The sequence below is a fragment of the Seriola dumerili genome, unplaced genomic scaffold (genome assembly GCF_002260705.1).
Source record: "Seriola dumerili isolate Sdu_G_001 unplaced genomic scaffold, Sdu_1.0 BDQW01000043.1, whole genome shotgun sequence".
Classification (NCBI taxonomy): domain Eukaryota; kingdom Metazoa; phylum Chordata; class Actinopteri; order Carangiformes; family Carangidae; genus Seriola; species Seriola dumerili.
The window spans coordinates 23,209-50,160 of record NW_019174298.1 but is presented as its reverse complement, the minus strand read 5'-3'; the positions used below and the strand labels follow the sequence as shown (position 1 = coordinate 50,160).

General features: G+C 40.2%; 1 protein-coding gene across 1 annotated transcript; it reads left to right on the top strand.

The window, feature by feature from the left end:
- Window positions 1–1,048: 1,048 nt before the first annotated feature.
- On the top strand, window positions 1,049–25,239 carry LOC111217380 (disks large-associated protein 4-like). Its single transcript, XM_022739219.1, has 10 exons — window positions 1,049–2,266; window positions 2,670–2,905; window positions 3,964–4,111; window positions 5,906–6,129; window positions 16,668–17,091; window positions 17,192–17,289; window positions 18,542–18,978; window positions 21,042–21,133; window positions 21,599–21,751; window positions 22,749–25,239. Exons 1-10 carry the CDS (start codon window positions 1,049–1,051, stop codon window positions 22,971–22,973), a joined length of 3,255 nt encoding a protein of 1,084 aa, XP_022594940.1. The 3' UTR covers window positions 22,974–25,239.
- Window positions 25,240–26,952: the final 1,713 nt, after the last annotated feature.

Sequence of the window (26,952 nt, the reverse complement as noted above, 5' to 3'; positions counted from 1 at the left end):
CAAAATCATTCTCCTAGGCATTGTCAGCAGAGTAGCTCCAGGCTCTACATCACTGTGATCTCTCAGATTGGTCCTCTGGCTCTCTGGTTTCAGTTCATGCACCAAACCGGAAAGACTGTCCTGTGAGACTAATGTGTGATTTAGTCTCTGTCTTTTTTCACCCTCATGGCTCCATTGTTCTTATTTGTCTAGTGGCAGAGTGATGGAGACTGTGAATTGTGTAGGGATATGTATTATTGTTTGCCTTTAACCACTTAAAGCACAAACATATGAATTGATTTTAACTATTTAGTGGTATTGTTTTAAATTGTATATGCATATGATTTATTAAACTTCTACATTTTGACTTGAAATACAATTTTAGACCCAAATACAGTGTTTGTATGTGTGTGGGTTTCTTTTACCCCAAACTCAAACAGTGTCCTTTGTGCACTTGCTGCTGGTGCTCCACCTGGTGGTTTGTTGTGTTGTGCAACGTAAGTGGGAACTGATTGTGTAGGACAAAAGCTCTGTTCTCCACTTTCATGTCTGTGTTATGCACCACACAGCAGAGAGAGTCTATAATGCCTTTTTTTAGCTTAACTATTGTTCTGAAAATCCAAGGACACACTGAAAGAAACACTTCTAAATGGGCTTCAACTCTAATTTGTTCATTAACTTTAAGTATAGATGTGTAGCGCGCCCCCTCTGAGGCTTTATATTGTATGCAAATGCTATTTTACTGTTATGCACTGTTAACTATAATCTCCGTAAAGGGACCAACACTGGCCTCATTTTAGTGAAAATTGCTGAGAGAATCGGCCACTAAACTAGAATGAAACTCGTTAATCAGAGAATATAACATGAAATGTGACAGAAATATGCCCAGGGCAGTTGTTACACTTTTAAAAGTTTTATTCAGAGTGCATGCACTAAATAGCAGCACCAATCAGAGACTTGAATGTTTGATGGATCGTTTCTGTGTCTTTCTACATTGCAGGATGAGCCCTTCAGGTCTGTAGACCCATTCTGATTGGAGACATGTTCTAAGGACGACATCTCAGCCACCATGAAAGGGTTAGGAGCCAACCGCAGTCGTCACCTGTCCGACTCATGTGAACCAGCGGGATGCCCACAGAAGCCTCTCTGTCCTTTAACCTCAGATCCTCACAGCTCCTTTCTGTTGAGCCCCACCTTAAACCACTATGGCACTCTGGACCCGCATCTCCACCAGTGCCCTCCCACCAGCCCAACCGCCCTGACCCCTGACTGCTTGCTGCCTTTCAACCAGATGTCCAACAGCAGCACCTTCCCTCGTCTGCACTTCACCTCCCAGACTGACCAGGCTGACTGCTCCCAGGGCTGTTTGGCTGGTGGTGGAGTGGGACAGGGCAGCAGGGCAGGTACACTATCCAGCTCTTTGTCTATGGGTATGGGCTTGGGTCTAGGCCTCACTGGTGCTCCTATGATCACCAGTGGATCAGCCACCATATCCTCAGCAGCAGCAGCCAAGATGAATCGGTTACCCTCCAACCTTTTGGATCAACTAGAGAGGCACCTGCCCCTACAGCGTGATGGCTTCAGTACTCTGCAGTTTCATAGAGGACGCATGTCGAAGCAACGCAGTGAGAGTCCAGGACGCATACGTCACCTGATGCACTCTGTGCAAAAGCTGTTTGCCAAGTCCCAGTCCCTGGAAAACTCTGCAATCAAAGGCAGCATAAACGGGCGCTCCGCTGGAGGAATGACTGGCACCATGGGGGCTGGTGAAGATGGTGGTAGACCAACCCGCAGGAGCAAGAGTAAAGACAGGGCTAAAACTGAGGGGCCAAAGCAGAGACCTAGGCCCAATGCACTAGGCCTCTGGAGCTCAGATGATGCCCTGGACACTGACACTACCAAAGCTGGCACTATTGCTGTAGGTTACCGCAACCCACTGAGCATGATGACTCTTGGCAGAGCGGTTTCAGACAGCCAGGCTCCTCCCAGACATATCCCACAGGGCTACAACACTATTTCTGCACATACTCTCAAGACCTCTAAAAGCAGCAGCGACCTCAAGTTCCTGGCATGCCCGGCGACACAGGTAGGATCTAAGGAAGAGGAGGGAAGAACAAGGGGAAGCAAGGATGACACATTGGTGAAGAGGGGCTCCTGGTCCACTCTCACGCTCAGCCAGGCCAGGCAAGTGTTGCAGAAGGGTTCTGCTACCGTCAACAGGACCCTGCTTAAATCTAAGTCATGCCACCAAGACCTGGCACAACAGTTCCTTCAGGTAGGAGGGCCAGTGAGTATTCACCTTCACCTTCATCTTCTTTGTAAGTTTGCATGGATATCTTTATAATTTCTCTGAGGTTTGTTGGTTTTATTTATCCAGAGGACACTTCCTGCTTTGCCTGATAATTTGATTAGATTAACCCTTATTCTATTTATCATATACACTTTATCCACATTTTTCATACTTAGTCACATTAATAGATTTTTCCCTTTGGAATTCACCCCAGTCATGATTTCTTTTTTTAAGTATCTTTGCTGCACTTGCTTAGAATCATACTATTAATATTTATTTTAAGAAGGTAAACAAAATCAGACACAAACAATGACATATATACAGTGTTTAAGGGATACACCCTGAATTATATACATTACATAGAGAGTCTCTCAACTGTGTGTATGTGTTTTCATAATAGGTTCCACTGGGGGACTGGGCAGGAACTTTGGGTCGCGGCCGGGCCAGAGGAACTGAGATCCCCTGTCGAAGGATGCGCAGTGGCAGCTATGTGAAAGCTATGGGAGACTTAGAAGACAGCGAAGACTCCGAGGGAAGCCCCAAACCTTCCCCCAAATCTGCAGCTCGTCGCCAGAGCTACCTAAAGGCCACGCAGCATTCCCTAAGCGAGCAACAGCCGCCACCACCTCCACGCAAGTGAGTCCCACAGCACAGAGAATCAACTTAATCATACTGGAATTATAAACTTAATTATCATACTCATTGTTTTGCCATAGTTGATTTTGTGCTCTTTTACTTTACATTCATTCAAACAGAAATAGGCCCTGAAGGTGTATTCGATGTTAAAATTGTGGGAAGAAGCGTCTTTTCTCATGTCCCCAAAGGTAGTCAGCAGGTGGCAGTATCTTGTCACAAATAATCGTCTGGATGTGCAGCAGCACTTAGTTAGGTTCATAGTAGCTACTCATGGAGGTAAAGATGCAGCATAATGAGAGAGGACAAGACATGACATGCAGTATCATCTTTATTTGCTACAAAAGCAATAGGAGGTGAAATTTTGCCATGTGTTTTACCCCTACATCCACACGGACAGGCCTCGTTGCTACGCTCTCATGCGGGAGGATTATCTGTGGTCTCCTCTGCAAAGTGCATGCTCTATGCAGCATCTGAGGTCAGTGTCATCCGTAGGCAGGCAGCGTGGCCCTCCACCCAACCTCACCTGCTCTACCACCACCACCGCCACCACCACCTTTTATGTTCAACCCTCCCAGTACTTTTCCTCTTTGCTCCCGTGCTCCATTTCTTACCTTGCAGGTACCCTGAGTGGTGTGTTAGTACTTAACTCTTACCTGCTTCCTCAAGCCCTGATCTCATAACATGCAAATGTTCCATGGAAATCACTCCGACACACCCTGCTGCTTAGTGCACACACATTTTCACTAACACAAGGTGTCAGACGTGCAAGCCAGAACAGAGGAAACTTCTCAAAAATTTCTCAGATCAATCTGAAAGTACATTTATAAAATCGTATTTAGCAGTTTTACTCAGAAATTATTGTTTCCTCTGTGCTGCTATTTTAAACCCTAGCACATATCACTATCTGCACTTCTCAATTGTATTTAATTTCAAAATACCCAGGGGAACTTTTTGGAGTGTAATTTAAAGTTTCTCCTGGATATCATCAATTAAACACAGCCCTCACTTATTCCGGTCTCTGACTTCTGAGAGGCTGATTATTACATTCACTTCCACAGCACTCTGCCGTCCCTGAAAGAGCTGTCGACTAATCGGAGCCTCGATAACTTAGACTGCCTGGTGAGCCCGTTGGAGGCCCCTCCTCGCCACAGGAACAATGATTTCAGCCAGTGCGCTGGCACACTGGGCAGAGGCTCGGGCACTCAGGTATGTCTACTGTCTTATCAAATGTGCTGCTGTAGCTTGTCATAGTATTATTATTTGGTTGGAAAGACTATTTCCTCGTGTGTGCCTGCTATACCCAAGAGTTGTAGATTCAAGTCATGATCGACCAACGTTTCCATGACAGAAATTTTTTATGTATTTTTTGGGGGGTATAATATAAATATTAGAAACAGCTAATTAGATCATTTTAAATTGACTCCAGGGACCTTAAAAAAAGAGGACTGACTGCGATCAATGGTAATCACAAGGGAATGAGCAGGTTGAAGCTACTGAGAGAAAATATTTAAACGTACAGTGCGTAATGCCTGAGAGATGGTATATGAATAAGGCAGTCGAGAATGAGCTGGTGGAATAGAAAAGATGCTTGAGTGTGTTCGCAGATTGTCAATGTGGGACATAGAGTATGCCTCAGTGTAAAGAGGAGGAGGCTTGTTGTATATCTTCATCAGCAGGATGCAAAATCACACACCAATGAAAACAGCCTTTTATAGAAAAGGAATGGTATCAATCTGTATTTGTACATGGGAACTTTAGCAGTAATCAGACAATGACTTAAGGATTACATTTCCTTTAAGATGAAAGTCAAAGAGTAAAACCTGTATGGACAGTAAACTACAACATTTGGATTGAGTAAATGAGTGAATTAATTTTGAGAAAGGATTATTCATGTTTATGTACCACTCACAACACTTTCATATTTGCTACTAAAATGCCAAAAATAGAAAAACTTACTACTGGTTGTTCATATTACTATACTTCTTTTGATGTTGCTTGATCGAAGGTTTCAAATAGCGCTGGCTGTCACTGCTTATTCCCATCATACAATGACAATACAAATCCTTGCAACAAAGAAATACTGACAAAAAGTTATTTTGAGTAACTCATACAATTCAGCACAAAACATTTTTATACTGTCCCTGAACCAAGAACTAAAATTAGTTATCTCTGTATTAGCTTTTACATGTTTTGATTTTTTTTTTTTCTTTTTTACACCATTTAACACTTTTTTGAAAAAAAAATCGTTAGCCAATGTATCCATGAGATTTTCCAAAACATTTGAACTAATAGTTGGAGATTCAACTATTAGTTCAAACTGCCTGCATCTTAATTCATAGGTATAGACAGTGGTGGAGAGTAACTGAGTACATTTACTGAAGCAAAGTACAAGTACCTCAAAATTGCACTTAAGTAAAGATGTAAAAAGTACAGTTTTGCAGTATTTGTATGACTTGGATATTTCCATTCTAGGGTATGCTGCTTTATTCTTCTCCACCAATACAGTTCAGAGGGATATTATAAGGCCCAAAGAGGCTAAATTATCCAACATTTCATAGATAAGATAAAAGTTTTTTTTTTAATGAATTTGTCTAGAACTTTGTTTGTTTGGTTTTTTTTTGTTCTTTCTTCAATCATCTCACAACCCCCTAGAATTACCCAAATTCTTAGGACCTAACAGGTACATCAGTAAAATGGTGTTTACACAGCAGTGCATAAGTATCAATGGTCTAATGATGTCATACATAATAATGTAACGGTCACAGTCATTAATTGTCTGCACTGGTCAGCACTGGTACTTTTGATACTTACTTATACTTAAGTAGATATCTGTGAAAATACTTGTGAAATTTTTATTTTTTTTACATTGTTGTACTGGCACTTTTACTAAAGTTAAAGATCTGTGTGTACTTCCTCCACCACTGGGTATAGACCTAGTGAATGCATGTTTCTCAGTCTGCCCTCTGCCCTCAGCGTGTGAGTCTGCACACGTTCTTTCAGGTATGTGGGCAGGGCTGTGGGCACTCAGTACCATACTGTGACGGCGAATCGCAGGCAGTGGAGGCTCTGGATCTGCCCGCGCCAACGTGCTTCCGGTCACGCAGCCACAGCTACCTGCGGGCCATCCAGGCGGGCTGTTCCCAGGATGAGGATACGGCCTCTGTGGACTCAGACTCACCACCACCCACCACTACAGGCTATAGCTACAGCTCCAACACCAGTGAGTACCAGTGACAGGACAAGGTGGGACAGAGCTGCTGAAGATAGATTGCAAATAGCTGAAAGGGAGGGAATACATGCCAAATATCATCAACACATCCATTTTCCCTGCTTCACAACATTTTGTAAGCAACTAAAAATTGGAGATAGGACACTTTTTTGTATCAATGAAATCCATCAATTATACAAACCAGAATTAAAAACATATTTACTTATAAAGTACATGTAGAAATGATAAAACTTTGTGTGTTTAGTTAAGAAAAATATAAAGAAAACATATATTAATCTAGACAGTACAACATACCTCTGTCTTCACTATAAGTAAAATTAATTTTAGGTGTTTTTTCTGCATGGACTAGTTTTTTCATTGTGGGCAAACTCTGTTGGAAGAAAGCTCTGAACTTCAAAAAAGTGCAACATATGAGATGTAGAAAATAGAAAAGATTTTTGCACTATATTGGTAGTAACAGAATTGTTACATTTCAATCTGAGTGAGGAGTTTTGGTTACAAATTGCTCTAGCTCTAGTTTTAACAGTGAAAGTGCAGGACTGGGAAAGAACGTCCCTCTTATCTCTGAATAAATGAATCCAGAGAGAAAAGCAAACCAGTTTTCATGTTATCTGAACTATTGTGAACTGTAGAACTTAAAACTTTGACGCTATTTTGCTGCCATTACATTTGTGTACACTTTTACAGAAGTACATTGTTTGATAGAAAATGTTACTTTGAGGCACCTCTTTGTTTTCGGGGCAACATGTGTAATAATGTCTCCACCAACTTTCAGATTACATGCTGTGTTAGTGTCTGTTAATGAGGATTATGTGAACGGTAATGCAAAACGCAAATGCAGCAACATAAAATAAAAGTGAATCATATTTTACTGTTTTGGGTTTAAACCAACCAAATGAAACAGACAACTATTCTTTTTGGGGTAGTTATACAAGTGTTACAGTTGTGTGCAAAAGTTTGGGTAGCCCTGGGAAAATTACACTTTTAGTGAAAATAAGTAAATACAACCACTGCAGCAAACAGACACTAATAAAATGAGCCTTTCTTCAAATGTTAATGCACTTTTACTTGAGGCTTTGGTGATGTCCCTCACGTGTAAGTCGCCTTGGATAAAAGCATCTGCCAAATGAGGAAAAGTACATGTAAATGTTACTTTTCTTTAGATAAAAAATTAAACAGTAATCGTGGCATGTGCAGAAAGTTTGGTCTCCATACTAAGTCAGTACTTAGTAACCCTCCTTTGGCAGATATCACAGCTTGAAGTTGCTCTTCATAGCACTTAAGAGTCTTTCTGTAAGTGATTTATCAGTTTCCCCCACTCTTCACTTCACTTCAGATTCTGAGATATTTTTAGGCTGTCTGGCACACACAACATGTTTAAGATCTTTCTGCAGATTTTAAATGATGAAGTCAGGGGACTGTGAGGGCCGTTCCAAAAGCTCCAGCTTATGTTTCATGATGTAGTTCATTGTTCATTGGCTCATTGCTCTGTTGTAGAAGCCTGCTGCCTCGTTTCACTTTCACTTTCTTAACTAACTGCATGATATTTGCATCCAGAATTTGCTGATATTTACTTCTTCCCCTTACTTATTCCCTCTAAACTCTTGCACACTGCTGCTTGTACTGTTTAATTTATTTTTTTTTTCAAATTTTTAAGTTCATGAAATAAAAAGTAACATGGAAATTAACATTTGAAGAAAGGCTCATTTTTAATGTCCATTTGCTGCAGGGGTTGCATTTACTTCTTTTCACTTCAAAAATCCACATAATATGTAATTTGCCCAAATGTTTGCACACAACTGCATGTATTATTGCTTCATACTGTATGTCTAAATGCATTGAAATTTCATATATGAAAAGCGTATTTTTATATTGGACTTATACCTCAGAAAGTGCACGTTTGCTTTTACCATGATGTATTGTTACAGTCCATTACAATGTATTACATAACATTATAATATTTTCAGCTATTGTTATACACAGTAGGATATGTGTACTTGCTAGACCTTTTTAAATTGAAATTATTTAGAACATTAACTGTTATAATGGCTGAACTAACCTCCTAAGGCTTCACTATTAACCCCATTATAACCTGCAGATTCATTATTTCCCCAGCCAGGTATCCAGAAACCAATTTGTAGCCTACTCTACATCTAAAATCATTAATTGATTGATCAGTTGTTTAATTAATAGAAAATTAATCAGCCACGATTTTAATAACTGAAAAATTGTTTCATTTTTCATTTCATTTTTAAGCAAAATGCCAGAAATTCTCTACTACCAATTTTTTAAATGCCAATATTTGTTAGTTTTCACGATCTTCTTTTTATACTAAACTCAACATCTTTGGGGTTTTTGACAGCTGGTTTGACAAAAAAAGCTCAGGGAATAGTGAGGGGCATGTTTTACTATTTTATTCACTAAAAGAAATCTTTCAATCTTTATTTGACACAGGGAAAAAGAAATTAAATTTGATCAAATACAACTTTACAATAAGTGACAACAATATAAACTAAAACAGGATGGAGGGCCCTTCATAATTTATATCCTACTTCAGTGGTGCAAATCTCTGACAAGTTGCATTAATTGACATAGAAATTACATAGACCCAATATGGAGTAAACCTATGGTTTTTGGGGCCCCTGTCTTGAGTAGGGTAGGTCCGTATATTTAGGTTACTGGTGATCTTTAATACATAATATTTAATATATCCTATTATCCAAACATAATGTTGTCTGAATTTGTGTTGCCAATGAGGTTTTAGTTTTGGTTTGATTTCTTGACTGTCACCGAGACTACTTCTAAATTATTTTGAAAATTGGCTTCGTTTTACAGAAACGTGTGAATAAATAACCAAATTTAGGTACAGCCCCGATATGTATTTTTTATGTCTAGACTTGAGTCTGTTCCCGCGGCATTCAGAGACAAAATGAAACGCACCTACCGTGAACACATTCACATACAACGTTACCCTGAGTCTTAAACCAATCACATCCATCATCGATTAGATCGAGGAGCTGAACTGTCCAATCGTTTGCAGAAAGCAGTAAACGGGGAAAACGTGGACTCCAATCCTCGTCGTCAAGGGCGTGTACTACAAATCTTTTCTTCACAGCGTCGTTGTGTATCTTACGGCAGGACACCGTAGCCCGTCTGCACCTCGTCTGTCTTTCATGAATGAACTGAAAATAAGGATTTTCGACTCAACCACGATACAGTAAGGGTTTTTGTCGATTTTCAATAACTGAGCGTTATTGTTCGGGCTGTCAGTTGTTGTCGGTGCGCTAGCAACAGCAAGCTAACATGAGCTAATGGTCTGGTAGGTTAGCTAGCTAACGTGGATGAAGAAAGGGGATAAACCCTAATACGAGTTGTTAGCAAGCGGGCGAGGTTGGCAGACACTAATGTGGCTGCTGTTGTTAGAATGGTGGTAACGAGGCAAAAAAGGCTACCGGTGGGAGCGTCTCTTTGTTGGCTCACTTACACATCTACTATATAATGCCTCCGGCTAACGTTACTCAACGTTAAATACCCTGTGTGGTAGCACACCGTAATGAGCGTTCACTGCTACTAGCACAAGCTAACAGTAGCTGAGGCGTCAACAGCCCAGTGTGGACAGCCCAGTACCCGGCTAGTTCGGCTAACCAAACCATTCTCATTTGTGAAAGCAGATAGATTACTGACACTGACTAATGGACTCTGTAATACAAGCCACAATACCTTACCGAATAGCTGGATTTAGAGATGTTTAAATCGTTTCTTACTGTCACGAATCATTGAAACCGAAAAAAACCATCCCGGAATTTCTCTATGAAGGCACATAACTCGGGCTGATAAAGTATTTAAGTAATTATATCTGAACATTTAATGTTAAAAGATGAGGCAGAGTAGCGATTCTTTTCTCGTATACCAGTCTCAACATGTGACAGTGATGCGAGCTCAGAGGCACGGGGGAAGCAATGAATCACCTATCAGTCCATTTACAAAGCCAAGACTGACAGTCTTTTCTGTTGCAGATTTGATTTATTTCGTTGCTCTGTCCTGACTAGGTCAAAGTACCATTTGAAATTTAAGACGTTGTTTCATAGTGGTAGAAGATAACGACTACCTCTGAGTTTTAATATTTCTCTTTTATATCACAGGTGGCATTCGTAGATCCAGATAGTGTCTTGAAAGCTGTCATCTGAAATGATATTACCTCAACTCCAGCAACCGCAGTGGCTATTTCTGGCTACAATTTCATGTGTCATTTTTATTCAGTAGCTAGCTACCACGTGTTAAGACCTGAGGACACAATCAATAATTTATCCGCTTCCTGCCCTGTGCAGTGCTTTGCAGTTCAGCAGTTAGGACACTCAACTGGGCTTTTTAAGGACCACCTGACCTAAGAAAGATGTGCTCACAAAAACGTGTAGCATCAGAGCGAAACACTATTCTGTGCTCACTGACACTATTGTTTGTATTGACTGAGAGAATTCCTGTTAAATATATTTTTATTCTATCCAATGCTTAGTAAATTATTTAATTTTTAGTCTCCCCAAAGTTGAAATTCACCCATCCATCAGACAACCATTGTAGCCACAAGGCGTGTTCATTGTATCCAGCACCATATTACACAAGACATGGTGTGTCTGTGTATTACCATGGATAGACTGTGAGTCATCCTCCACAGTATTACACACTCTTCCTCTCACATTCATTGATGAGGTAATCTCTTGACTGAATGGGTAAAGCAACTGTAATTTCACTGTAAGGTCAGCAACAGACAGGCTTCCTAATTATGTGTGTGGAGCTATTAGTTAACATGGTTAGACAGCATAGTAAAGGCATCTCCATTTCCTGAACTAATGATGTACTGCTTTTTGTCAGCTACTGGGAGAAAAGCTATTCTTGGTATATATTGATAGACACTTTTTGTGTATTACATTAGGAATGTTCTCTTCACCTAGCTTTTATGAGGCAGTTATGAGGATTTGCTGTTTTTCTGTTGTGATAATGTTTAATATTTTATTCCTCAAGTTTTGGTTGGTCAAAACAAACAATCTGATACCATTATCTTGGGAGTTAGGAAATTTCGATGGGAATTTTTCAATATCTTCTTTTATAGAATTTAGGATTTGTCAAGAAAACAACTGGCAGATTAATGGATAATTAAAGTAATCACTAAAGTAATTACTTGCAGCCCTATTTAGTTTTTTTGTTTTCATCATATGCAACTTAACAATGACCAGTTGAAAGGTTGCATGTTTGAAGCACATCCTCACAGCCACACTGATGTAGACAAAGTCTTCTTGACTGAACTTTGCAGGTTTCTCATTTCAGCCATGATATGCAGCCTTATGCTGTACTTAAAGGCCAAATTCTTGTTTGAGGATTTTTTTAAAAGGCTTTCAAGTGGAGGTACTTGACCATCCAGTAGTTGTGTGTGCTTTTGACCTATGTGATGTAGTTGTAAAAGAAATTTTCTAAAGAGTATCTGTTCTTTATTTCACAGCATTGTATCTAACTGAAATCAAAGTTGCTCAGATGTGCTGTGTTGAAAAGTATCCCACTTTCCAATCCTGAAAGGTTTGACCTCAGAGGCACTTGTCACATGTACTTATGTCAGCTGATTAGGTCACAACCCAGACTGTTGCCACAGTCCAACAGGTCAGAGCCACAGGAGGTCTTAAGGATATCAGGATACTGCCTATAAGAATGCACAAACCAAGTCTCCAGCAGTGTAAAGAGCGGACTAAATTATTTGGATTTTGTCTTTTGTTTGAATGGCTGTTATCAAGGCAAGCTATTCTTTGCTTTTTATTAAAAAAAATGTATGGTTACATTTACTTTTGGAAGACCAACCACAGTAATATGTTATAGAGAAGAAGTAGCTTGACTGTTAGTGAAATCAAAGCTGTTTTTCCACCTTATGTTATGTTTTTGGTGTTGTCACTGTTATGGTCTGTGTGTTGTGTAAGTGGTTTACTTTTTTTCCCTGTCAGTGTGTCAGCATTGTCTACTAAATGTCAGCCTGCCTCTCTCTCTCTGTCTTAACAGATCACACTCTCTGTCATGATGTCCGTCCCGCCTGCCGAATGATTTTCCTCCTTTCTACTCATACTTCTGAGCTTGTCTTATTATAGCTTCTTATTCATGAAACTCTACAACATGAAACGTTATGAAAACATTTTTGATCGGTAGTAGTCAGCCGCAGTAGTGTGAAAACCAAACGGCATCAAGTAGTTGCTTCTACTAATTGGCTTTGTCATAGGAAATGGCCATCTTGAGGCTGTCAGCCATCTATTACAACATCTACGATCCATACTTTTGATGCAAAATCGCCTATGCATATACACTATATTTGTAATTTCACCATCATACATAATGTAAATGTATAGTTCTATGAAACTAATGTTTTCCCAGCTGACATGAGCTGACATTGATTTTTGGGCTAAGACTGTTTTTTTTAATTAAGTGCCAATTTTTTGTTAAGTAGTAAGTTGAACATAGGCCAGTTCTCTGCTCATATTTGAATATGCAGTATTCTGCTGAATGATATCTCTTTTGTGCTTAATCTGTTTGTCAGAAGTCATGCTCAACCATGTGTCCTGGGCTAATGTTTCAGTCTACAACTCCCACAGCCTGTCAGCCTGCCATACTATCTTACAATAAGACTGCTAATCTAGGACGTAGGTTCTGCTACCATCTCTTTTCATGGTACTTGGCTCATGTCCAGAGTTTCACAAGGGTTCATCCACAATAAGCTACAATACTCTTTAAAAGGCTTGGTGTGTACTTTGCTTTTGTATGTATTGAGCTTCGAGCTTTAGTAGAAACGTATGTGGAACCAGACTGTCTCCCCTTGCAAAGTTCATGCTGCAGCCTAATTAACACACTCGACTGTAAGTCAAATTCACTCAGGAATGAGCTCAGTAATAATCAAGACTTCCTACATACCAAACCAGAAGGCCATACACTGTCACCTAAAATGGTAGAGAAACTAGTGCTTTTTTAAAACAGCTAATGACAGCAGCATTGAAAATAGTCAATCGTGTTCACTCAAGTTTTAGTCTGCTGTGGAGGGCCCATTAGTGGTCATCTGATAGCTCTCAGACAGACCTGTTGATGGAGCCAGAGCATATCCTGGGTCAGACACTGCATAGCTTTCATAAGTGAAGCAATTTAGTTAACATGTGATCATCATAGTGGCGTTGACAGCGTTGTAATTGATCTTAATTGTTTTCAGAGTAAGAGAAAGCTCTTGGGCCCCTAAAATAAGTGACTCAAAGACAGCTGCTGTCCTCATTACTTGTCTCATATTTGAACATGTAAAAATTAAAAATTCTGTGTCTTTTCATTCTCTCAATAGGTTAGCTGCCATGTTTCCCACAATAGTTGGACTAGAACTGAAATTTTTTAATAATCATAAACATGTAAAGCATATGAAACAATGCTGACCCACTCTTTAAACAATGAAAAGTGTTGGGAGCCCAGAACGAAAAAGAATACAATGTGCTGCCACACTCCCCTCATGACAGACTTATCGTAAGTCTCACTGTTTGCTAAGACCGTGAGGCTGTAACTGTAACTCTTTGTTGATAAAAATGTCATTAGTAATGCAAAGAATAGTATCACGAATGGTAAAAAAAAAAAGGACGAATCCTTAGTGATTTGGTTAAATGAAGAGCTGCAGACAACGGCTACTTGTGTCAATTTGTGTAAGTGTTACCTAATAGGTCATTAAGGAAAGGGAGGCTGTGTTAAAACCAGCTTCATCTCTGCATTCAAAAAAAGGTATCCTTATTCATTTGAATGAGGCTATGATATAACATAGTGGGATGCCATTGTAGAGGGCCAGTTAAAACCTGCAGGGTGGTCTGGCAAAAAGTTGGACTTGGCTCAACTAGCAAGGTGCTTCGTTTGCTAGTCAAATACATGCAAACCCACATTCCCACTGGATTACTTTGTGACATGAATGGTGTATTTTTACTGTGTGCCTCACAATCATCGCAACGAAAGATAAAATTACAGACCTTGTAACTTTCCAGAGTTGTAATATTCTCTCTGATAGTTTTATAAACCTCTCTGCAGTTTTTCGGTTTTGGAGAAGCAGTCATATTCACAGATCTGTCACTCAAACTGGATTTCTTAGATTGTTTTAAAACAGGGCTGATTTCGTTCTGAATGTCTGCTAACACTGTTGCCTGTGCCATTCTTGTTATATCTTAAAACAATTGTGACATTTTAGGCTCAGTCACCGTTGCTTGCAGTAAGCACTCTGGAGTTTTCCCAATTGTATAGAAATTCGGCACTAGTCCAGCCACTAACCTGCTGGGACAGCCAGCTTTGGAATTTAGCAGTTAATCATTCACATCTCCAATTTGGACTGTTATTCATTCATGCATTCAATGGCCAGGCCTTGATTGTGTTAAAAGACCTGATGATTGAAGGTGGCATGACCTTTAGGGTTCTGGAGAAGGAAATGTTTTAGCTGGAGGCTATTTGCTGGCCCTGCCCCAGACGTACAGGGTCTGGGCAGCTTGTTCATCTCCTAATTCCCTTTTGGCACAATCCCCATAGGCAGGCATCACACCACATATTGCAGTAGAACAGCAAAATGGATTGTGCTCTTTGCTAAATGTGCAAATAATCTGCAATTAGCCCATTTTGCTTTGACCTATTTGTTGTTGTTGTTGTTGTTGTTCATAAATCGTGCTATTGTAGAGCTAAGTGAGGATTGCACGTCCGTAGTCAACTTTTCATGGATATTTGGCTTAGAATAGATGATCTGTTTCAGTGTAAATGTTAAGAATTAATTTTATAGCTCTGTGTGAGTAAGAGATGCACTGCAGCCTTGTAGACACAACAAATGGGAGGCATGTGTTAAGACTCAGGGTGTAATAGGACATTAACTTTGGGAATGTCATGCATCTGTGCTATGAGTATCACAAGAAGTGTCTCATTCTTTCAGAATAAATGTTCCGTTGTTTTTTGCATATGCAGGTCAGGACTGCATGAGCAACTCGTGAACTACATGGAGTGGATTCCACAGCCATGTTTGTGTATGTTGGTGGGATTTAATGTGGGCTTTACTAGTGCTGTGACTCACAGGCTGATGACGGAAGTGCAGTGCCCTCAGAATTACAGGGTGTTGGGTTGCTATTTAGATTGAAACCACTACCGGAGAGAATAAACACTACATTTTCTTGAATTACTTTCTTGGTCAGCTAATTTTAAACCAATATTTCATCCATCATGTGTGAGTGAACGCTGTAATGGGGTGAAAGTATTTGCAGTGTGTTTTGCAACTCTGTCAGTCGTAGATTACCAGTCAACCAGCTGTTCAAATAGCATCTATATATTCTGCCCCAACACACACACCCACACACCCAATTCTGAAAGAAAGCCTGTGGTTTTTCTTGGTTTCTCAAGTTGATTTACTGTAGTCAACTTTGTATCATCCACCACAACCTTGCAGTCAGACTGATGGCAGGAAAAGAGGCACCAGTCCGATTCCTTGTGCCTGAGTCAGATTGGTCTTACTCACTTCTAATCCACTTTCAGGCCTCATTTTAGTCTCTCTTTAGGATAAATGTGTTGAGCGCATTACAACACAGAAATCAAGAGTGTTGCTGTATTGTAAAAAATTATGAATAAAGAAAGAGCATACATGTTATGTACAGTCGGTCTTTAGAGCTTTTTCATTGAAAACAGCTGCAGGTCGAACAGCGAAATAAATGAACTGAAACCAGCTATAAAGCTTTGTAAAACTGAAGGGAGCTGCAGATTTGAGTGACAATTCCCTCCAAGCTCATCACTACAAGTGACCCCCTTCACCTTGTAATTTCATACATTGTTATCATAAATATATTGTTTATAGCTGCAAAAAATGTCTTACTTCCTAGCACAAATGCAGTCCTTGTAAATTGACTGATGGGTTATTTCATTGAGCATGTGTATACTGACATGATTTTACCATGTAGATTTGTGTTTTCATTTGTGTAAATGTTTAGGAGATTGTTATCAAGACATGTTATCAATACATGATTTGTGCAGTCCTGTTGTACAGGATAACTGTGTTGTGGTTTGGCTAATCTCCACGGTTCTTCAGATGTGGGAAAAAGGCAAATAGGAAATTGCAAAAAGAACATTTTAGTATCTGGAACTGTTTGGTTGAAAATGGCTTTGAGCAGAGAAGACAGTTGTCCTGTCAGACAGTCTCCAGAGCAAAAGCACTGTGAAGGTGTGGCATGTAAAGGACGATCCCCCGAGACAGACTGACGTCAATGGAACACAACCACCAGCAGGTTTACAGGAAACATAGAGGTAGCTTTGAGTACATCCTAATAGAGGCAGCAACAAGGGCAAAGTGCAGATTTGTTTCTCAGATTAGCGATGTTAATGGCTTTATGTTTTGGTGCTCAGTAGGCACCAACTGACTTATGTTTAGTTGCTTTCTTTCTGAAGTCTAAAGGACCAAAGAGCAGGTTTCTCATGCTAAGCTAATTGTTTTCTATTTTTTTTTTGTATCTGTTTCTTGTCAGCAGTCAGTAATAGAAAGGCTCCTCCTCCAGTCCCACCCCGCACCACCTCCAAGCCCCTCATCTCAGTAACGCTGCAGAGCAGCACTGAGTCAGCCCAGGACACATACCTTGACCAGCAGGACCGTGGCAGTGAGGTCAACAGCCAGTCAGGACGCAGCAACTCCTCTGACAGTCTCTGTAGCATCCGCACGGGCAGTCTGGCTAAGGGAACCCAGCCTCCACCAGCTGCTGTCCCTGCCGCAACCCCTGCACCCGCTGCAGGCTCTGTACCTCCTGTTCCAGCCCCTCGTGACCTCCCTCCCACCATCACTGTCGCCACCGCCACCACTTCCACATCTACCCTGCCCCAAAATGACACCCTGAGCACTGGAATAACCCTAGCGCAGGCCCCGACTGCACCCAAGAGGAAACTCTCCTCAATTGGAATTCAGGTAAGATTTGTCTACTTTTACAGTGAGATACATTCATGCTGGGAGAAGGCTAAAGCCACTGTCACACTTGTATTTGAATGCTTTTCTGATTTTTATTCAGGTGGATTGCGTTCATCCAATTCCAAGAGAGGAACCACTATTCCTGGCTACACCCCTAAAATTTCAGTCAATTGGAGTTCAAGTGGAGAACGGCAGGCCGTAAGTCTCTGCTCACATTTGACATAACAGTGAATGGGAAGCCATAAATAATGATCTGATGGTTTTTTCCAGTTTTCATAAAGACGTTGCAAAGACAGGATGTACTTGATAAGAAATGTAACATATACACACTGTGATATTGCCATTAATGGTATCATTATATGAATGTATAATGAGACATAACAGGTTACTGATTTTCAAATGGCATCTTTAAAAGACTGTTTGACTTAAGGCTTCTCAACAACCTGCATAGTGTGTTGCACTCTTGTACACATCTGACTGCTACATAGTGTGAACAAATGGAGAGTATTTCAGTATAAAAACTGTGTGTGAGTCAGTCAGGAAAAGTATTTTATTTAATCGGAGATAGATCGATCATCTGAACTGAGGGCAGTGTTATGAGTCAAAGTAAAGCCAAAAGTTACTATGAGAGGGGGCAGTGGTGGCATAAATGTTGGGCAAGCAGGCTGCTCTAAGCAGGTTTGATCCCGGTCTAGCAGAATAAATCTTGGTGGGGAAAGCGAAAGAGCAGCGAGCACTGAGGTGATCCTAGAGAAAGACCTTTTAACCTCCAAGTGATCCAGTGTATACTGCTCAGCAGGTCAGACTGTGTTCATACTGGGCAGCTTCCAGGTGTGAATATATGTAAGTGTGAATAGGCTGTTCCTGAAAAAGAGATCCTGGCTGTCAGAGGTATTTTCCTGGTTAGATAAACATTCAAAAACCAAATAATATACATTTTTCATATATTAACATATATTTATATGTTTTGTTGGTGAATCTGCAGCCTGTGCTAAGTGAGTAGGTAAGGTCATTCAGCAGTCAGCCTGGCAGCAGCACAGCTCTCTGATTGATGTCTTTTTACTCTTGTTTTGACTGTAGTGAGCTGAGCATAGTGAGAAACTGGCCATTTAAACTTTTCCAGTGCACTGTAATTTCCCTTAATCAAATTTGTTTGACAGCCCACTTCCTTTTCTCCTGCTCATTATCTCTGAAGCCAGCAATCCGCTACTTTTGTGTTGTATACCTGATCTGTTGCTAATTTCCCTGCTGCCCCATCTTCAATACAGTGTCTTCTGACTTGTTGTGCCTCTTTGCAGTGGATGATGCTACACCATCATCTACCATAAAGCCGTGTCAGTTAAACTCACTGACCTCAAACTGTTACCATGGAATATGTTTGACCCATCACTTCATTGTCTTATTCATTTAACTGTCTGTCAGGAGCTGATGTTTATGCATGTCTCTGCAGTCTCAGCCGGGACAGCAGTATGGCCTCCAGACAAAATACAGAGACTGAGCCTCAGGAGCCCCAGGATGCCGCACCCACAGAAAACAACATAACCAACTGTACTAACAGTCAAACAGTGAATAGCTCTGCGCCCAACGGACAGGACAAAGCCATGGAACAGCAGCCCCTTAAACACACCTCAGCCCCAACCAGGATATCCAACTCAACCCAGGAGACTCTGGATCCAGCTTTAGACCCGTCCTCGTTGCCACCGCCAGACCCTAGCCTGGAGACCGGAAACTGCTGCGCCCATGGAGATTCTGTTCAACCCAGCACGCCATCTTGCCTCCGAGATGGCAACTGGTTTCTAAAGCTGCTGCAGGCAGAAACAGGCCGCATGGAGGGCTGGTGTCAACAGATGGAGAAGGAGACCAAAGACAATAAGCTCTCAGAAGAAGGTAAGTGACACAATTGCATAAAGTGGCTATCAAAACATTTAGGTCCTGTTTACACTTGCCAATTCACGAGTCTCACATCTGCATATAATCCAGATGAGGTTTTAAGATACTTTGATTTATATTTAGCAACATATACTGTATATGTCACTGTTGGCCAGATCACAGATCTGATTGCAGCATATCTCACTTTTCCTCGGCTGTCAGGATCAGCTATGATCCACTTCAGAGGGTGGTTGGTAATGAACCTGCCTCAAACATCCTCCTGAGTTAATTCGAATGATCAGATTTCAATCTCCCCTGAATACTTTGTGGGTGCCTTTACACTCTCCTCTCTGGCCCAAAACACGCCAAGTGTCAACATGTTAAAGTGGTCTTAATGATCTCACAATTACTTAATTTATTTTATTTTATTCTTTATTTGAACAGTTTTAAGTTGTGATCTCTTTTTCAAGGGAGACATGACTAAGAAAATGGTATACAATTTAAATATGGACAGACACACGTTGCAACTGTTTTACATTAAGGAAAACAATTACAAGTGAACTTTTAAAATCCACAAGTGAAATGACATGGTTTGATTTCAGTTTCAAAGTTTTCTGCAGCTCATTCCATTTATAGGGAACATAGTTCTTGAAACCAGTTCTCCCAAGATCAGTTAAAACATTAAGTACAGCATGTTAAAATATTCTGTGACCTGGTACTGTAAGTACGGTGTAATGAGACAGTTTTGACACTACAGCCTCATAGATAAATTACATACAATGCAGTTTCCTTCTGTCAGTTAAGGATGACCAACCATGATAAAGCGCAGTGCACTGTGATACACAGAGGCAAGCTCTAAGGCGGAGGGAGAGCTAGAGCAGACATAATGGTAGATTGTACAGTGGCCCTCCAACTAGCAAAAGAGATGCATGATTTGTTTTTATACAATAAGTGAAGTAAAGCTAAGTAGAAGAAGTAAGGGTTACTTACAGCACCTGTCTAGATGAGACATCACTTAGTTATTCACAATAAAAGACAAAAGAAAGGGGGCGCCTCGATGGCTCACCTGGTAGAGTGCATATCATTAAGGCTAACGGCAGCGGCCCGGGTTCAAATCCGACCCGTGGCCCTTTGATGCATGTCATTCCTTCTCTCTCCCCAACTTTCCTATCTCTATCTCTCACTATAATAAAGGCATAAAAAGCCCGAAAAAATAACTTAAAAAAAAAGAAAAGAAAGAGAGAAAATACAGAAACATAAAACAAAGGCACATTATAAATGTAATAGAAAAGTACAGTAAGTGGCTTGTCATGTCAGTGATGTGAAGAATTGAATTGCTGCCCCTATTACCGAAGTTCACAGACAGCGGATTAGGCCAGGCCTCGTCCATGTTGACTATGGACAATGAGGCTAAGCACGACATACTCAATACTACTATTGACTCACAGTAATGTTGCTCATTAGAGTGGGAGTAAGCTTTGTTTTAGCTGTAATAGAGCCACCACAGAGTCATTTCATTTTCTCCCCTACCACAATACCACTCAGGCTTTTAGGTAGATCTATCTCTGCAGTGTCTTAAATATGAATGAGCAAGAGCAGACTAGCAGTAGAAACTCCATCAGATTATCATTCCTCCTGCTCTCTGTGGACCTGAATTATGAATTTCCATTTACATGCAAATATTAGGCGTAAAATAACTGAATACAGAGTAATATGTTGTCCTCCCTTAGATTGAGTTAATAAATTACTTCTAAGGAAATCATTTACTGTCACAGAATGTTAAATAGTAAATGTTGGGATAAATATTTCATTACTAGACAACAGGAATAAATTCTACGCAGTCACCCCCTCCTGTGTATTGATGTAGCTCTCTAACCCTTTATTTACTGCATCTCTCAAGTGCAAAAGGACTTGTGTCTTTACTCCAGACCTCACAGTAGCAGCATTTTATGTCCTTTTTGTAGTGCTATATCTCTTTTTTTTTTTTTTTTTTTTTTTTTTTTAAGCTCTCAATGTTTCATTCTTTTGCTCATTCTTGTCAGCTTGTTGAGGATTTATCATGTTCTTCTCTTCTTTTGTAGTGCTGGGGACGATCCGCAGTGCAGTAGGCAGCGCTCAGCTCCTTATGTCACAGAAGTTCGAGCAGTTCAGAGGGCTCTGTAATGAGAACTTGGTGAGTGGCTCCATTACATCCAATTGAATCTCTCTTGATACGCTACTCTACTACATGTTTTTGTTAGCCTCTCAAGTTCTTATTGATCTCGTTCATCTTTGTCCTGCCAGCAAAAAATTTCCTACATAAACTGACATGCAGAAGTCTTCCTGTTACATTACATTTAGAGAGGAACCCGAAACATGAAATCCTCGATGATTTAGTCAGTAAGATTTACTGTGATAGATGAGCACTTAACTTGACTCAATTGTCGGCTGTTCCTCCTTGTCAGACATTCTCTGTTACAGGTCTAATATTGCTGAAATTTAATCATCTGAAAGTTGATTGGTGTCAAATGTGTTTTCTCTTCATCCGTTTCCTTAAAGAGAGGCTGACCAGGAAATGTGTGTGTGGGGACGGATATGATTAATTCTCTCTGATATGGCCAAAGCCATTCATCTATCACTTCTCTATACTGTCCCTTAGAACGTGAATGCCAACCCACGACCAACAGCACAGGACCTCGCAGGGTTCTGGGATCTTCTACAACTCTCAATAGAGGACATCAGCATGAAGTTTGATGAGCTCTACCAACTGAAAGCCAACAACTGGCAACTTCCTGAGAAATCAGAGAAGAAGGTAATTTTTGGTTCTTGACAGTATTCAAAATACTAAAGCTCTTTCGAGTAGTAAGTCAAGTAGAGTTGTTGATTTATCGTTGACACAGGAGGGTTAACAGGAGTGCTACTGTAGATATCTGTGAAGTAGGTTTTCATTTATAGTTGAGTTAGATTTCACTCATTGATATCACCTATGCAACATTAAGCCTTATTGTGCTTTGTATTCCTCACATTAACTGTGTTAACATTCTTTCATTTACTTTGTGATACAGAGTGACAGTGGGATACACACAGATTAATAGAACTGGAGTTACATTCTGGTCACTTGCATTATTTTGCAGCATTTCGTCACAGAATAGGAAACTACTACAGTACTGCAATTACTGTGTTTACATTCTTTCACTGATACAGTGCAGCGATCACAGTGAGCCTAAGATTTGCTGTGTAATCACTTTGTCAGATGTATGTAACTGAAAAGGAGAAGACAACTGAGAGTCTTTCACTAACTTCCTTCTGTCTTGACTCACATCACTGGCATCAGAAACATGTAGAGGAAAACACAAGCAGCCAGCCACAGTTGTTGCTTTTCCCATGTGATATCTCTGTTGATGCTGTAGCTCCGACAGTTAGTTACATCACCTGTTACACCATAGCCTACGAGATATCTTTGGAGAATAGGAGACATAGGAACGGCATAGCACAATTTTTTTTAATTTTCTCTACAGACAAAACTAGTCAAAATTAATCTGCAGATTAATCAGCCCAACTCAAGCTTAGAGGAGTTTATCTGTACATTTACTTTATAAATTGAAGCTTAAGTGATGCTCCTCACTTCTAAGTCACTTTGGATAAAAGCATTTGCCAAATGAATAAATGTAATGCAAATGTAAATTTATAACTATAAAGCTATGCTTAACAGCTTACAAATAACGGAACATCAACACCACTGAGGCTGTGTTTTCAGCTCGCTCAACACCGTGCCTTATTCCTCTTCCTTCTCGACATGATTTCCTCAGGATGAAAACAAGCAGCTTCCATCATCTGTGCCAAAGAAGCAGTCTAAGCCCAGACTGTCTGCGGGGAAGGACAGGAGTGTGGACTCGGCTGTGGACAAGCAGAGGCAAGAAGCCCGAAAACGGCTGATGGCAGCAAAGCGCGCGGCGTCAGTACGACAGAACTCCGCCACAGAAAGTGCTGACAGCATCGAAATCTACGTCCCCGAGGCCCAAACCCGCCTCTGAGAGTGAACCAGCACCGATCATTGAGGAAAATCCTGACTCACTTCAGACATTCATTGACACAAACACACAAATAGATCTGAGGCGAACACACAGACGTACAACGGATGCACAGAGGCCGATCCCTCATAGCAGCACAGTTGATGACAGGAGAAATGTGGGGATCACAGGGCACCGAAACAATCCAGAATAATGCAGATCATCACCCTGCTTCCGTGGGACAGAAATAACATTGACAGATGTTTAATACTATTGTTATTATTGTTATTATTGACATTATAATAATTATTATCTCCTAAAGTATATCAAGACTGTCTTAAATGTGCAAGTATCTTGGATAAGGACATCCTGTACCTTGTGAGCTGAAGAATCTTGGTATCCCAGAAGTTTACTCTCTTAAAACTCCCTTCACTGCTGAGTCTACCGGCAAGTTGTGGCTGCCTGGTTTACGAGCTGAGCTACCATCCACACACACTCAGGACACACATGCAGGTGTACTCACTGTCCACAGAGTCTTCCTGTTCTCTATTTGTATTAGGCTGCCACTCGTTGGGTGTGGTGTGTACGCTTTACTGTGTAGGAATTATGAGATGGCGTTAATGTACTCAGAGGTTTAAAATGCAGAGAACCAGAGGAAGGCAGTAGCATATATATTATAAATATCACACTATTACAATGTTCATTTTGTAAATGTTGTATACCAGATTATTTGTTAGAAAGAGGTCAGTGTTCAGTACCAAGGTAGTTTTTTATAGATCAAGTACATGTACTGTCATGATATATTAGCACTTGATGCAATCATTCACTCCACTTCTCTCTCTCTCTCTTCCTCTCCTTTTCACAAACGCACACTACACAGTCTGTGTCTGTGAATACCCATTGTTAAAGTCTTACATTTGTTTGTTTTTGTGAAGGGATGTGAGGACCGACTGCCCAGCCAGTGAGCTATAGCGGAATGTATGAAATGTATGCATTTACAGCTCATGTTGACTTGATCACTGCACTTTCCATTCACCTCAGATCAAGTTCGCCCACCTTTGGTTGCCTGACCATTCTGACTTTCACTGCATCCTCATGTGATGTAGGGGACCAAGACTCACCACTTGACATGGCATTCCCATTCAAACAGACTACATGTGATAGGGTGGGGGTGTACTTGCTACTGGAAAGGAAATGGAATACATAGCAATAAATAAATCATATTAGAAGAAGCAATGCAGTAGGTACCCAGTCTTAAATGATTTAATTCAGCATCTCTAATAAAACTTTCTTAGAATGAAGGATGAATGTTAATTTCTTTTATGAACTGTCCTTGAAAAGACTAAAATCTCAGGTTGAACACTCAAACACATCAGTAAAACCACTATGAATTGATTATTTATTATATATCCTCAAATGAACTAGCCAAATGCTCAGAACCATTGCCAAATGTTTCAGTTCCAGACCTACTCAGTGTTCTTTAATAAGAAAAACAAGTTCACATAAGGTTCGGTTCAGTGAAGTACAGGCTTAATTTGACTGCTAAAATCAGCCGTCTCCTTCACTCCCCTTTCTAGCAGCTTGAACTCCCACCCGCTTGTTGAGAATGAAGAACTGTGGTACATTTCTAATTTAAATTGTAACGTCATTCGACACGTTTTGTGACTTTCATTCGAAAATGAGGTGAACCTAAACATGTCTTGACTTCTGTAATTATATAAAAATTAATGGTGCTGCGAGGGATTTCGTATTGTGCCAAAATGGCAACGATCATCAACATTTCAGTGTCATTTGATAAAGCTTTTATTTAAAGTGATTATTTTATTTAATCTGCTCATGAGTTTAGCTGTCTGTGTGCATATTCTCAGCAAAGTTTGTTTGTGTTCGGCTCACTCCAGATACGCTATGCCTACACTTTCAGCATGGGACTGGAACAGTTTCCACATTTCAGTTTTCTCAAATGGGAACACAAGTGCCAAGGGTACATGAGTGGAACAGGGCATAACAATTACTCATGCACAAGTGTAGGTTGACTCACTAGTTTTTTTGTTTTTTTTTCTAGTAAGAGCTGGCTCTCCCCCTACTGGTCAGTCCTTGCGTGACACTCCAGACATCTTGTCCTGCTCCATTTTGAGTCTTTTAGTTAACTCAGACAAGAAATAAAATTGAGCTGGGAATGCTGACACAATACCAAGTTGTTGATTTTCTTATTCTCTTATTTGTATTACATCAACAATGGACATGTGCATTTCATTGTCCAAAGAAATCATTAAACATCCCTTTGCTACATGTCCTGGTCATCATTCTTGCTGTCTTTTTTTATTGCACTCATCCATAATACAATGGTAATATTAACTGCAATGTTAATATTACACACAAATAAATCATAAGCATTAGATTAGACCTTTTGTTGTTACTGTGTAATCTCTAAAAGCATGGCCTTCTTACATATAAAAATATCCTTGCCAGTGAATTTTCAGTACTCCTTTAAATGAGTCTTGCAAATGATCTGAAACTATTCAATCTGTGTGAGGCATTCAGGGTATGTACTGTACGTAAAAGTTTATAACTGTGACAAATGGTGGAAAGTCCTCTCAGTTTTTCATATCATTTGAGAGCCGGATCCCTTTATTTGCCCACATACTGAACTTTAAGAGAGTGTGACCTGATCAGGGAACTTCAGTTTGTTTACCAGTACTTCCTGAGTTTCAAAGGGCTACAAAATGGACAAACAATGAACAGAAGGTGCAACTCTGAAGGAAGAATATATGGATGTGCTGTACAACCACCATGTGGACGAGGCGATGTTCTCTGGTTAAGTGATTTTTAGAATTTACGGAACTGTCTGAGACACAGTCGGCGCCGGTTGTCATGAATATCTCTGGAGAAAAAAATGGGTCATTGTGTACGCTTGATGGACAGAAACACACTGAGAATCATGAGCCCATTCTGACTTCAATACCCACCCTGTAGTGGCCGTCTCTCTCTGGCTACATATTCACTCTTCACATCTGTCCTCTCAGAGATCCAGCTTGGAAAATGAGCAAAAACTATGTAGTTCCAGATTATCTTGTACTGACGAAAGTTATTTTACAAAATAAGCACATATCTTACAGACAAAGGGTTGTTTAATGTTATGGTGTATTAGTTAGACACTGTGAGGCTAGTTTCTTTTAAGAGAATAAAGAATTGTGATTGCAATGAGTTATGTGGCATATTTTCTGTATGAAATAAGCTGTTGAATTAAAGGGGAATGCCACTCAATTTTGGAATGCATGTATGTTTTCCCTGATATATGTTTAAACAAATTACCTCAATTCTATTAATTGTTGTTCTTGGATCTGGAGCAGAAAATTAGTGTCCAGAAAACCTCTCTTTGTGATCCCAAAGCCACTTCTATTTCTTTCTTTTTCTTTCTTTTTGTGCACAGTTGCTTTTATTGTTTTATAACTTAAAATAAAACAAGGGTCAGCAAAACACTTCCATTTGGTCCACCTTAGTATGTAGTCATACAAAAAATCGTTCCTAGTAGTAACGATATACAATAATAGTTATTGTGTTATGCACATACAAGTGCCAATCCCACAGAGACTTATAAGACACATGTATTAATATATAAATATATGCACTAAATGAACAGTGTCCACATACTTTTGTCTGCTTTTGGTCTGGGACTGTACACAGTAGATCAAATTAAGGGGAAACTTAATGTTAAAAGTGTGCTTCCAACTTTTTTGCAGCAGTTTGGAGAATTCCCTTTCCTGTTTCAACATGACAGTCCCCCCTACTTATCTCACCCCTACCTGTCCCCTCCACCCCCACCCGCTCCTCTGGAAGGATCCTAGTGGTGATTAAACACAAGATCTGATCCTCATTAACCCTGCAGCATCCCACAGTGTTGGAGGTTTTTGCAATAGTGCAACTAACTACCTAGGGCCCCAACTTGGGGCGGGCCCTCAAGAAGCCTGGACACAAATCTTTGTCTTTATGTGCAATTTTGATT